The sequence below is a fragment of the Tenrec ecaudatus genome, chromosome 3, assembly GCF_050624435.1.
Source record: "Tenrec ecaudatus isolate mTenEca1 chromosome 3, mTenEca1.hap1, whole genome shotgun sequence".
Taxonomy (NCBI): Eukaryota; Metazoa; Chordata; class Mammalia; order Afrosoricida; family Tenrecidae; genus Tenrec; species Tenrec ecaudatus.
Genome location: NC_134532.1, coordinates 118,382,114 through 118,396,916, shown reverse-complemented (window position 1 = coordinate 118,396,916; position 14,803 = coordinate 118,382,114). Strand labels below are relative to the sequence as shown.

At 38.8% G+C, this 14,803-nt stretch overlaps 1 protein-coding gene across 2 annotated transcripts in view; it reads right to left on the bottom strand.

The window, feature by feature from the left end:
• SLC9B2 (solute carrier family 9 member B2) overlaps positions 1-5,997 on the bottom strand; it is a 45,691-nt gene extending 39,694 nt beyond the window's left edge. The window contains exons 1-3 of one of the 2 annotated variants that reach the window (XM_075544862.1): positions 5,908-5,997; positions 5,104-5,290; positions 1,514-1,684 (exon numbers count right to left, since the gene is read on the bottom strand). In XM_075544862.1, the coding sequence (XP_075400977.1) occupies positions 1,514-1,684; positions 5,104-5,290; positions 5,908-5,997 (448 nt within the window). The remainder of the gene's footprint in view (positions 1-1,513; positions 1,685-5,103; positions 5,291-5,907) is intronic. The other variant, XM_075544863.1, reaches the window with a different exon arrangement.
• Between the last annotated feature and the right edge of the window lie 8,806 nt (positions 5,998-14,803).

Below are 14,803 nucleotides of genomic sequence, written 5' to 3'. Positions count from 1 at the left end.
TTTGGATTCAAACTGCAGCCAGGGGTCCTCCAAAAAACTATGACACTGTACATTTATACAGATAGAGAGGCTCCTTATTAATGTCAAAGTGTGGCTTTCCTAGCAGGATCCTAAACTCACTAATTTATTGGGTGGATGCAAGCCTACCCAATTTCTGCACTCGACTTATGGAGATAGCAACCTGACCAATTCTTAACAAGCTGCGTAGACGGTTAGCAAGCTGACCAATACTTGCAAGCCACTAACATAAATATCAGACAGACCATTCACTTGGCAGAGGGTAGCTTGACCAAATATTTGGAAGAATTGCAAACCAGGGCCATAAAAGCCACATAAAGGCAATCCATTGCACCATAGTTGCAATGTCATAGGAATTATTGTTAATCCAAAACGGTTGGTAAGACAAGACATAGAAAGGATGATCAGACATTATATAACCACAAATCAGTATGAATTAATCTTGAAAGATAAATAGGTAATACTCGAATATATTTGGGGTTTTAAGGAGCATACAAAGATAAACCTTATGATGAAACCTCCACTTCTAACCATGAATTTACATAAAAGGAATAGAGAAACATGTTAACTACCACGTTGGGGATACAATCGGTGAATTTAAGACTCTAAAAGCTTACTTTAAAAACTGTTTTTTTTCCCAATAATGATCTGCTTTACAATACAATACAATGTATTGATAATTTCCCTCCTCTTCTGGAATTCCTATTACATTTAAATTATCTTGCTTTAAGGTGTCCCACACAACTTAGAATTACTCCATCATTTCTTCTAATTGTTCCTTACACACGTTAGTATCAAAGGATTTTTCCTTGATAGTCTAGCATTGGTTTGCAATGAATGTTAGTTGATATTTCTGGCTACGTGGCTGAATAAGATGGAAATGAAGCAAAAAGATACATGCCAGAACCTGTAACTTCTTTGACAGATTAGAAAACAGCACTTGCTGATGAAGGTCAAGAATTGGAGCCTTTAGTAAGGATTACAAGTCCATGTAAAGAAGACCTCACACTGGACCAGTAGGGAACATCGTGATCAATGAAGAAAAGGTTGAAGTTGTCAAGGATTTTGCCTTGCTTGGATCCACAATCAATGCTCATGGAAGCAGCAGTTAAGAGAGCAGAAGGTGCCTAGTATTGGTGAATCTGCTGCACACGACCACTTTACAGTGTTGGAGAGCAAGGATGCTACTTCAAGGACTAAGATGCTTCTGATTCTAGCCATTGTATTTTCAATTGCTTCATACGCATGTGAAGTTGAACATTGAATAAGAAAGACCAAAGAAGAATAGATGAATTTGAATTTTGGTGCTGGAGAAGAATATGGAACATATCACAAACTGCTAAAAGACACACAAAAAATCTGTTTAAAGAAATACGGCCAGAGTGCTCTTTAGAGGCAAGGATGGTGATCAATCATTCATTTAACAGACTTCCCAAATTACTATTTAAAAAAATATGATTTATTCTCAAGAAAATAATTAGCGTTTAGCACTTACCAAGAAGAGGAGGCAGTGGAGGTAACGTAGGGAACGTAATCAGTCCCATCAGTTTGCCCCCGAGGACCGCACAGTAGAACAGGATTATGATTCCAAATAGGTTTCCTCCAGGTAGACATTCACTGCCAGTAATTGACCAGACTACAGCCCACAGAAGGACCACCATGGTAACTGAAAGAAACCCGGAAAGCCAGTTTTCAATCAATAAATTATCATATAAATAATAATACATATTATTTATTTAATAAACATTATTTTCTTGAATAAATAAATCATAGCACACTAGTAGCTATATAAATTATCAACATTTAAGAAAATTGTATGAAAACATTCTTGTCCCTTGCAAAAATCAATTCTTTCAGGCTCATGACACAGGTCTTATTATATTAATTTTAATTTCATGCATTTAACTTACCTCATCACTGGTAAGCCGATCCTGACTCATAGCTACTCTGTAGTACAGTGTAGAACTGCTTTATAGGTTTCAATTTTTCTTCTCTAGTTTCTACTTTATTGCTCTTCAATCAATATAGTCTTTTTAAAATGTGTAAAGCATATTTGTACATTCATTGCCTTCATCATTCTCAAAACATTTGCTCTCCACTTAAGCCCCTGGCATCAGCTCCTCATTTATCCTCCTCCTTCACTGCTCTCCCCTCCCTCATCAAAGCTTGATAATTAATAAACTATTATTTTGTCATATCTTACACTGTCCCACGTCTCCCTTCACCCACTTTTCTGTTGTCCATCCCCCACGGAGGAGGTTATCTGTAGATCCCTGTAATCAGTTCCCCTTTCCACCCCACCCTCCCTCCACAAGTATTCTTCTATGAAGGAAATAAAAATATTATTTTCCAAAATTATAAATGAGAAGTAAATTATTAACTAAATTAAAAGCATTTTAGAAGAAATATATATGTGTGTGTACATATATATTTCTATATATTTAGACTTATGCAGTGTTTTACAGTTCACAAAGAGCTCTCTACAACGTACCTTTAGTAAGCCCTGTGCACATGTAGGGAGCCTTGGTATAGTAGTGGTTACATGATAGGCTGCTAACCTTAAGATCAGCAGTTCAAAACCAGCGGTTGCTCTGTGGCAGAAAGACAGGGCTCTCTGCTCCTGTAAAGAGATGCAGTCTCAGAAACCCACAGAGGTAGTTCTGCTCTGTCCTAAAGGGTCAAGGTGAGTGGGCATCAAATCGATGGCAGTGGTTTTTTATGTATATACATAGAGGTGTCCTGGTGGTCTAGTAGGTTAAGTGCTGGGTTGCTAACCCAAAGGCCAGCAGTTCAAAACTACCAGTTGCTCTGTAGGGGAAAAACCAGGCTTTCTACTCCTATAAAATGTTACAGTCCTGGAGACCACCAGGGGCAGTTCTACTCTGTCCCATAGGGTCGCTCTGAATCAGCATCAACTCAGTGACAGGGAGTTTGAGTTGAGGTGCATGTATATAAATATGTAATTTATGGAAAAATAGCTTACAAACAAAAGTAGAGAAACACATTTTTTGCCTCTGGAAAATGGGCTATGATTTTATTGTTCCTTCTGCTTTCTATATTTTTTCAGTATAGAATTTTAAAAATAATTTCTATAATATTAGAAATGTTTTCATAAATTTTATTTCTTGATTTAAAAGATCTGTTATCTTAAATATTTAATATTATTATCTATTGTGATTTGTGTGCTGCCCAATAAAAATTTATGTAATTAAAATTTTGATAAACAACACATATTTTTATTATTAAAATGTTTAATAATCTAATGTACATATATTAATCTTAGAATTGGTGAAAAACCATTCTTAAGACTATATTGGTGGAGGGAGGATGGGGTAGAAGGGGAAACTGATTACAGGGATCTACATATAACCTCCTCCGTGGGGGATGGACAACAGAAAAGTGGGTGAAGGGAGACGTGGGACAGTGTAAGATATGACAAAATAATAGTTTATTAATTATCAAGGGTTCATGAGGGAGGGGGGAATGGGAAAGATGGGGAAAATGAGGAGCTGATGCCAAGGGCTTAAGTGGAGAGCAAATGTTTTGAGAATGATGAGGGCAATGAATGTATACATTTGCTTTACACAATTGATGTACGTATGGATTGTGATAAGAGACATTGACACACACCAAGCTCATTTTCAGGTAGCCTCACACATCGTGATTACAGAATCGTTATAAAATCTGAGTTCCCTAATCATACAGTTCATTTTCATCCTTGACTTACATCAGTTCTTATTTGTTTTGTTGTCATTGTTTTATCTAGAAACATGGCATGACTTGAATGGTGACAATTTTTTTAAATGGTAACAAGGACAGAGAAGGCATTCAATCGACTACTGCTTTGTTTGTTAGTGTGTATTTGGGAACTTAGTTTTTACTGTGTTCCGATGAACAGTTGAGGTTCTTTTTCCTCTTATGTCAGTTTGAAACCCTGCTTAATTTCATTGAAAACATATTTAGAACCTAAAAAACAGCACATCATCCTTGGTTTTCCAGAGTCTCAGCTGAAAATGGCAAAAATATCTTTCAGGACTAATAAATCAAGTGTAACTATAAAGAAACGAGCCTGATTTTTCAGCAATCCTAATTAACTCCTAAGTCAAATGTATTACATCCTTTAACATGTGTACTTAGGAGGCACACACTAATTCCAATGACTGTCATGCCATAATGTCATTTTGAAATTGGGTTTACATGTTCAAAGACCTTCTTTCCTCTGCTATATCATACATGTGCAGGTACACTTTTTATTTCAGCACAGAAGCATAACTGCACCTGCACATGCATTTTACCCATCACACTGTCATTGGCTTGACCTTTGGAGGCATTGGAAGACCAAATGAAACTCTAACAATGTACAAAATAACACTGAAATAAATTTCCAGAGGAAAAATCCAACAGCTGTCTTAAGTAACAGCAGCTCTAATGGACTCAGATGAACTGAAAATCAAGACATTTACGCATAACATGACAGGGCTCATTCAGAAGGACAAATTGATGTTTACTCAAATATTAGCTGTATTTCTAACAACCAACATGGGTGTAGCATATCTGCGAACAAATGCCTTAACAATCATTTTTCTCTCATGGAATCCTGTGACATTCTTTCCCAGATGAGGCAAAAGAAAATAGATTGCTTTCTGTTCTTTTCCCCTTCCTGATGGCTCGCATGGTGGTGATGAAGAAATCTTGGAATCTCTTGTTGAAGAGGACACAGAGCCTTGCCAGTATGGGTCCCTGAATGACAATGTGACTCAGAGCCACCTAGCAGTGTGGATTGTTCATGTCTCGTTCACATCCACTGCCATCAAGTCGATTCCAACTCAGTGTCCCTATAGGACAGAGTAGAAGTGCCCCACTGGACTTCCAAGATGCTAACTCTTTACAGGAGTAGAAAACTGCCTTTCTACCTCGGAGTGGTTTTGAACAGCTGACCTTGTGGTTAGCAGCCCAATACATAGCCACTACACCACCAGGGTTCCATTGAATTGTTCATGTAGTACTTTAAAAACATATGTTGTTCTCACATTATGATGATTTCATCTTTTAAACCTCCTCAATTCATCTTTATTGTTTACATACCATTTGTTACTATTCTACCCAGCAATCCATGTGGAGGGCAAGCAAATGTCCGCCTCAATCTCTGCAAATGACTGTCTTCAGTTGGTGTTTGTTGTAGGTTTTTTTCATTGCTGTCTAGCAGGTTGCTTCCTTCTGTTGGTTCACTTACATCTGTACTCCTGAGATTCACGTCTGTCTCCTCAGGTGCCTGAGGAAGCAACATGCAATCTTAAAACTGTATATTTGCTATACATTTCTACAGGTTCTGGGTCATTATATCACAAATCAAATTTCCATTGCTTGTATCAAGAATAACACTTTTAGTTGAATACAGTTTTGTTATTAGCGAATCAGCTGATGCTTGGAACAAGAACCATGTTATAAATATCGAGTCACTCCTTGTGGGATCACCAATGCTGGAGTCACATGAAATGTCCTTATGCTGGGTTTAAAAGTCAGCACATGTTAGTTGTGATACCAGGCAACAGGCAGTCAATATACTGAATTTGTTCATCAAAAGATAACTGAAGTAAAAAATCATTAACAGTCATACATTCATTTATCAATTGGAATTTAAACAGCAGAAGGGAAAGGGAAGAAATGAACATCATTCTAGGGTTTACACCAGGAAGACAAGGGTTTTAGAGACTCCCCATTTGCCTAGCTAGTCATACTTGCCCTGGACTGTTATGAGATTGAGGAGTAAGAATGGGGACTTTTCTTAGTCGAACCATAAAGAATGAAGAGAACACAATGCAATAATTCGCTGAAATAGTCTCTTCCTTAAAGAAATGACCAGGGTGTTCTACAGTGAATGAGACTTACCTGCATTTCTTCATGTGTGGAAACGGTGTGATCCACTTTTCTGGATGGTTCTGAATCGTCACATTCACTTGCTTTATCTTCAATCCCCATAGTTTATAATTTTTTTAAAATATGAAAGGGAGTGAACAAGATCTGTTTTGATAGAAACACAGTGACAATTATAATTTGAAAATCTTTGTAACTAAATAATACCTACTAATTTTTCCCCTTAGGAAAAAAATGGAGTCAGACAACTTTAACTCCTAATTGCCAATCTTTTCTCTGATTCTAAAGCATTAATTTCATTCACATCTATCATTTACCCTCTCTTGAACATGCTCTTGCTGAGATCCATTTTCTTTTAGAATTCCAAAAGCCTCCAAGAATAGAAGTGCTAAGTTATCCTCTCTAATGACCCACCTTAACGAAGCAGGAAAGCTCCGGGTACTTTTCTAATGTTGACACGAGGAAAGACTCACCGAAAGTAAACTTACACAGTACATACTTTTCAGGGAAACCGGTCACTAATTTTTGTCAGGTTCTTATTTCTATATTAAAAAAATTAAAGACTAGATATTGATTTAGTAGCTACAAAGTCATAGACATCTGCTAAGGGCGACAGCAGTCACTTTGCCAGGCAATGAAAGTAATTCAAGATACCAAAGACATTCTTTGTCTTCTATGGACTTACAATATTCCAGAAAAGATTAACTTATACCAAATAATCAGAGAACCTGTAAGGGAAATCTACAGATTGGCTCAATCAACACCCACTTTAACCTCTAGAGCAGTGATTCTCAACCAGGGGTTGGTGACCTTTTTGTGGGTAGAACGACCCTTTCACAGGGGTCGCCCGATTCATAACAGTCGCAAAATGACAATGATGAAGTAGCAACGAAAATAATTTTATGGTTGGGGGCTCACCACAACATGAGGAACTCCATGAAAGGGCCGTGGCATTAGGAAGGTTGAGGAACCGAAAGCCACTCCAATAATGAATGCTGGTGGTGCAGCGGGACACCAGTTGGGCTGCTAACCATAAGGACAGCAGTTCAAACTCACCAGCTTGCTCCTCAGGAGAACAATGAGGATATTTCTGCTCCTTTAAAGATTTATAGACTTGAAACTCCACAAGGGATGTTCTACTCTGTCCTATAGTTATAGTGAGCCAGAATTGACTGGACAACACGGAGATGTTTTTGTGGGGTGGGGGTTGTGCTGGTGGGACAACCACTTAAAAATTTTTTTAAAACATTTTATTAGGGGCTCATCCAACTTTCATCACAATCCATACATATACATACATCATTTGTATAAAGAACATCTGTGCATTCTTTGCCCTAATCATTTTCAAAGCATTTGCTCTCCACTTAAGCCCTTTGCATCAGGTCCTCTTTTTCCCCTCCCTCCCCGCTCCCCCTCTCTCATGAGCCCTTTATAATTTATAAATTATTATTTTGTCATATCTTTCCCTGTCCGGCGTCTCCCTTCACCCCCTTTTCTGTTGTCCGTCCCCCAGGGAGGAGGTCACATGTAGATCCTTGTAATTGGTTCCCCCTTTCCAACCCACTCACCCTCTACCTTCCCAGTATCACCACTCACACCCCTGGTCCTGAAGGTATCATCCGCCCTGGATTCCCTGTGCCTCCAGCTCCTATCTTCCCCAGTGTACATCCTCTGCTCTATCCAGACTTGCAAGGTAGAATTCGGATCATGGTAGTGGGGGGTGCGGGGACGGGAAGCATTTAGGAACTGGAGGAAAGCTGTATTCTTCATCGGTGCTACATCGCACCCTGACTGACTCATCTCCTCTCATAGACCCCTCTGTGAGGGGGTCTCCAGTGGCCGACAAATGGGCTTTGGGCTCCACTCTGCACTTCCCCCTTCATTCACTATGGTAAGATTTTTTTTTGATGATGCCTTATTGCAGCTAGAGATGCCCATGTGTCAGTTCTGACCAGTGAGATATAAGTGGAATCGTTGGAGAGGGCGTTCATGATGAATCATAAGGCAAAGCCTCAGAAGATCATGTATTTCCCTCTTAGGTGAAGACAAAGGAGTCGAGTTGGTGCTCCACATTCTACTCACATCAGAACTAGTCTTCGCTTTAAAAAAAAATGTTTAATAAGATTTTTCCCACTTCCCTGCACCCTCCAATATTTGATAAGTTTTAAAGATGCTAAGAAGCAACCTGTCTTGGTGTCAGTTTGCTAATATGGATGCCTGACCTAAATGAGTGCATGATCTCCCTCAGTGCATTTAGATTTTCCATGAGTTTCACAGAAATTCAGTTTTCACTCCTTGATTTCCATCCAGGACTCAGCATTACCAACTTTGTTTACTGTTAAGGATGATCTTATAGTTCTCGTATTTTTCTCTCTTTATCGTTAAGCATCCCTGAAGGGGTAGGCTTTTATCAAAGGATGATACTTTTGTACTCTTTGCTCTCTGGCACTCTGTCCTTACACAATACTTGACAGTTACAAATCCGTCATTCAATCGTAAGAATAAAAGCCCGCTCTCAAGATAGTATATAAATAAGGTAGAAGGCGTCTTGATATCCTTGAGTTGCTGTATCAAAGTAATTGCTTAAACTACTAGTAGTCCAATTTTCTTTGACAAGTAATCAAATTTATTTCTGAAACATGTGCAATGAATATTAGAAAAGATGTAAATTACAATCTTTGGTGTTATCAAGGAGAAATTATATTAGTGAAGGAAACATTTAATTGAACACACATTTGACTGGCTAATATACCCCTTCCTCACTCATCGACACAGTTAAGTTCTAAAGATCAGGTAGGAAGATCTCATCTCCCCAAATACAGCCTTTGGTCATCACCCTTTGTAGAAAGTGGTCCCTAATGTTATGGTAACTGATAGGGTCTCCAGGCTCTGCAGGTAGCCAGCCCTGAGTCTGAAGTTCAGTTCTATTATATACTTAGCCTCTGGATGACTAATTCCTTATCTATAAAATAGGGACAACCTAGTTCCCATTATGTATATAATGGGTGTTCAATAGTGTTGATTATTGTTATTAATACATGTTCTTTCCCTTGAATTATCATAAATCTCTAAGAATTGTTATTATTATTTTTGCTTTTCTACCATGCAGAGCAAGTTCTCTTCCATCTTGAAGCGTATGCTACTTCATCCTATTGATTTTTTGATCATTCTTTTAATTTCTTTCTTTTAAGGCCAACATTTATTTTTTAGTTTATTGCTACATAATTCACTTAGTGTATAATTCAATAGTTCAATCGCATCAAGATGATCTGTAAAATCATCACTACAATTAGCTGCAGAATGTTTTCTTCATTCTTGCACTCATTGCTATTAGCTGCCAGGCCAACTTCTTGATTAGAAGGATGGCGTACTTGATTAAGAGAGTATTTTTTCATATCATGACAAAAATTTTATTAATTATCAAGGGCTCATGAAGGAGGGAGGGTGGGGGAGGGAAGGAACACAAGAGGAGCTGACACCAAGGGCTCAAGTAGAAAGAAAATGTTTTGGGAATGATGATGGCAACATATGTACAAATGTGCTTGACACAATGGATCGATGCATGGATTGTGATAAGAGTTGTATGAGCCCCCAATAAAGTGATTTTTTTTAAAAAGGAGAGTGTCATATGAGACACTCTCATATTTTCACCTTTTTCTTTAGAATTGTTTAAGAAGTTTCCATTCATCTCTATAAGAATTCTCAAAAATCAGCAATTCTGCTATTTAGGAAAAAAAGTGCTTAAAAATAATCAGCAAGGGCAAACTATTGTTTTTGGTACAAAAACTATTGGCTGAAAAAGATACTTGGAGAATTTATTTTACTAATCTTATTCTTGAGCAAACAATCACAGAGGCTGATTAAAAGTAGAACCCAGCATCAGAAGGCTTAGTAATAACCTTCAGTACTCAGCTGACACCTTGTTTGCTGAAAGTGAGAAGGAATTGAGGCACTGGCTGATGAAGCTCAAGAACTGCAGGTTTCAATGTGGGTTACCACTTAATGTAAAGAAGACCAAAAGCCTCGCAGCTGGACCAATAGGTAACATCATGATAAATGGAGATAAGGTTGAAGTTGTCAAGGATTTTTATTTGCTTGGATCCACAGCCAGGGGTCAGGGGAGCAGCGGTCAGGCGATCAAAAGATGAATTGCACTGGGTAAATCTGCTACACAAGATCTCTTTAGAGTATTGAAAAGGAAGTACCGTGGGTTACTTTGGGGATTAAGGTGTGCCTGGCCCAAGTCACAGTGCTTTCAATGGCTCCTTGGCAGGTGAAAGTTGGACATTGACGAAAGAAGACCAACGAAGCATCGATGCACTGGGATTGCGGTGCTGGAGAGGAACACTGAAAAGAGTATGGACCGCCAACAGAACAAGTGGGTCTGCCTTGGAGGAAGTGCTGCCACAATTCTCCTTTGAAACTTCTCCTCACGCCTATTTGGATATGTTATGAGATGCCAATCCTTGGAGAAGGACGTCATGCTCAGTGAAGTAATGGGACATCCAAAAAGAGGAAGATTTTGACAAGATAGATTGACACGGTGGCTGCATCGATGGGATCAGCCATAAGAACAAGTATGCGATGACACCGGACTGGCAGGTGTTTCGTTCTTTTGTACACAGGCTCGCTACGAGTAGGAACTGACTCCATGACAGCTAATGACAACAACATTGATTTGGTCCTTTTTAACTTAAGTAACAAAACTTTGCATTTTGCATGTTATACACTGCTGTAGAGCGTTAGCAAGGAAGAGGAAGACCCTCGATGAGATGGATGAACACAGCCGCTGCACCACGAAGCTCAAATCTAGCTATAATTGTGAGGATACTGCAGGACTGGGCAGTATCCACTCACAGGCACCTAGCAACATGAAGCAACAATATGCTGTCTGGGGGAATTGACATAATTTTCTATTAAGAAAATATTCCCTCTTCTCCTCTAATCTCATCTATGGATGCCGTTGTATTTATTTTATACCTGAGAGGTGCTTTAGAGGGAAATGATATAATATAGTAACAGATATTAATATTTTAATAAATCTGATGACTTCCAATTGGCTAGTGGTTTAGTTTTTGCTATGCTCCTGTTTCTGAAAGAACACTTAGACCGCCTATTTACATTTTCAAACCCAGTTAAATTTAGGAAAATCAAGAAAATTAAATATATGTAAATCAAACAAATTCCAGGCATTTACACTAGGTCATAGTCATTGGGTTTGGTAGTAATATGCCAAAGAAATCAGAATAAAAACAAAAATAATCTTTATTTTTATGTTTTTAAAATCCTTTTATTGGGGGCTCACACAATTCTTATCACAATCCATACATACATACATACATATATCATGTCAAGCACATTTGCACATTTGTTGCCATCATCATTCTCAAAACATTTGCTTTCTACTTGAGCCCTTAATATCAGCTCCTCATTTTCCCCTCTCTCTCCCTGCTCCCCCCTCCCTCATGAACCCTTGATAATTGATAAGTTATTATTATTTTGTCATATCTTACACTGTCCGACATCTCCCTTCACCCACTTTTCTGTTGTCCATCCCCCCCAGGGAGGAAGTTATATGTAGATCCTTGAAATCGGTTCCCCCTTTCCAACCCACCTTCCCTCCACCGTCCAGGTATCGCAACTCTCACCACTGGTCCTGAAGGGATCATCTGTCCTGGATTCCCTGTGTTTCCAGTTCCTATCTGTATCCTCTGGTCTAGCCAGATTTGTAAGGTAAAATTGGGATCATGATATTGGGGGGAGGAAGCATTTAAGAAGTAGAGGAAAGTTGTATGTTTCATCTTTGCTACACTGCACCCTGACCGGCTCATCTCCTCCCCGCCACCCTTCAGAAAGGGGGTGTCCAGTTGCCTACAGATGGGCTTTGGGTCTCCACTCTGTACTCACCCTCAAGGGGCCATAGAAATATCACAGGATTTTTACTTATAGAGAGGCTTTGAGGGCCTTATTCAAAACTCATACCTGTTAGTTTGAAAACAATTCTAAATGACTTTACTAATCTAGTTCCCAAATCCTCAGATGTTGTTGTTGCTGGGTGTCCTTGAGTTGGTTCTGACTCATAGCAGCCCTCCGTCTGGCTGCATGGAACCCTGCCCAGCCCTGCACCACCCTCCCTATCATTGTCATGTTGGAGCTGCCTGTCTCGGCACTATGTCAACCCAGCTTGTCAAGGGCTTGCTCTCATTCATTGTCCCTCCACTTTACCGATTATGATGTCCTTCTTCTGGGACTAGTATCTCCTGATAATTTATTCAAAGTACATGAACTGAAGTCTCACTCCTGTGCTTGCTTCTAAGGACCATTCTGGCTGTACTTCTTCCAAGACAGATTAGTTTGCTCTTTCGGCAGTACATAATTCTATCAATACTCAAGCACCACACTTCAAATGCATCAATTCTTCTTTGGTCTTCCTTATTCAATGTCCAACCTTCACATGTAATATGAAGCAATAAAAAATATCATGGCCTGAGTGAGGCACACCTTAGTCCTCAACATAACATTCTTGTGTTTCAACACTTTAAAGATGTACCCAATGCAATGTGTCCTTTGATCTCTTGACTGCTGCTGGCATAGTGGTTATATGTTGGACTGCTAATTGCAAGGTAGATGTTTGAAACCATCAGTCGATCCATGGGAGAAAGATGAGCCTGTCTGCTCCCATAAACAATTACAGTTTCTGAGACCCACAGGGGCAGTTCTAGCTCAGAAGATAAGATGCTATATGTTAAAATGTAGAAAAGTACTGCTGTTATAAAGGGAAACTAGGAGCAACATGAGTGACAACTACCAATGAAAGAGATGGAAACGTAGAAATCTAAGCTAATAAAATGTGGAGATAAATCTATCTTCCATAAAAAAATCCAGAACTACGAACTGCCAAGCATCTTCCCCCCACTTCTTTTGGTTAACAGTACACTCATTTCATTTTGTGAAATACATCATCCCTTAGACCCCATTCATCTGCTTTAGGCTAGGCTGTCATTCTCATCTCCGCACCCACCAGTGCTCCAGAAGTGAGCCTGGCCAATAAGAGCACTGCTTTCCCTAGTCACGTTGATCATCGCAGATGACATTCCGCCTACCCTGAGTCAGTGTTGGTGTGTTTACTGGAACCAAGGGAAAAAGAGTTCCCTTTTTTGGGGTGTATTTTGGCTTCTACTTAATGGTGACAGTACTGTGATACCCAAAGTCTAGCAAAGACTAAAGTAACCACAGAGTAAAACAGTATCTCAACATGGAAAAATAAAGTTGTCAAATTAATGACCATAATGTTGATATGCACTTATGCTGTAACAGAAATACCACTAGTGAGTGGCCCAAGGAGAACTCCTTCTGTCGGGGTAGTCTTTCGGGTCCCTTGGCATTTTTTCTCCCCTGTATTTCTATGTGTATCTCTGCTCTTTTGAGAAGCAAGAAGTAATTAGATTTAGGCCCCATCCTCCTCTGATATAGAAAAGAAAAATCCCATTTCCAAATAGGGCCATTAAAACAGTCCAGGATTTTAAAATATTTAAAATATTTGAATACATGTGTTCCTTGGGGAGTGGGGATAGGGGAGTATAATTCAATGCATAACAACCTGGAAATAGAGTTTTCAATTTCTGATCAATATAGTACATTATTCAAACTGATACAACAGCTTGTGAATCATATTAGAAAAAAAATTGCCCTCCCTAAAATGCCAAAATGTCATCAAGTTAGTAAATAACCAAAGTTTAATCACAGTCCTATGACTGAAATTCAAAGTTCAATAGAAGAATGAGGTTTCAGCTTTGTATTGGCATAGCACAAAGGTGTGGTGGTTAAGGCCACTGTGACTGCCCACTTTCTTGTAGGTGTGTAGACCAAGTGCTTAAAAAAAATATGCAAAGGCTGGTGGTCGTTCTTGCTTCTTTGTCCCATGACCAGTATCTAGAAATTCTTTCTGGACTTATCTGTAGACTTAGAAACTATCTCAGACTTAGTCTGAGCTTTATTTGTAGTTGTAAGGACATGTATAACCAAAATCACAGAGCTGTCCTCCTGAACTCGGCAGTCTTCTTAATCTTAACTCCAAACTTGAGGAGAGAATTGTACTTAACAGATCCAGGATATGAGCATGTTGGTGCGAAGACATGTACGTGACGTAACCAAACCAGTTGCTTTTGAGTCAAGTTCAGCTCATGGTTTTCAATGACTGAGTTTTCAGAAGAGTGCCAAGACTTGCCTCTAGCGTCAGATCAGATTTGAATTGCAAATCTTTTCATTAGAAACCGAACAAGTTAATACTTTACACCATTCAGGACTCTAATTATAGATAAACATGCACAAGTACATAAATAAATAGGAAAAAATCAACAATAAATAACAACTCTGTTAACAGTTGTTTCAAATGGAATTGAAATAGTTGGGCTTTTAATTTCCCTCTATTTCTTTCTTCCCTTTTTGTATTGCCTTCTCAGGCATCCAAGTTCGATGTGTTTACCCTCTCTTCAGTGGCTTATCCTCCATCAAATACGCTTATGATGGTAAAAACTTTTCTTTGACTTTTTATATATATTTTTCTGTATTGTTACATTTTCATAATAATTTTCCTCATGCAATTTCAAATATTAAAAAAATTATCTTTTTACAACTCTAGAGAAAAAGAAATAACATAACTCTCCTTGGTGATAACATTGTTCAGAGATAAAATCTGGTCATTTGATTTTAGGTAATTTAATCTCATTTGCTATCATTGGAGATAGTTTTTCATTTGTGGATTTCAAAGAACACAAAGAACTGGCCAGACTGGACATATCTGATCAGAGCACACAGGAGCAGATGAAGGGGCAGGAGGAGAGAGTGGAACACAGCCTGGCCCACCAGGCCATGAGGATGATGTTCCTGAGTAGAGCAGCCAGTCCACAGA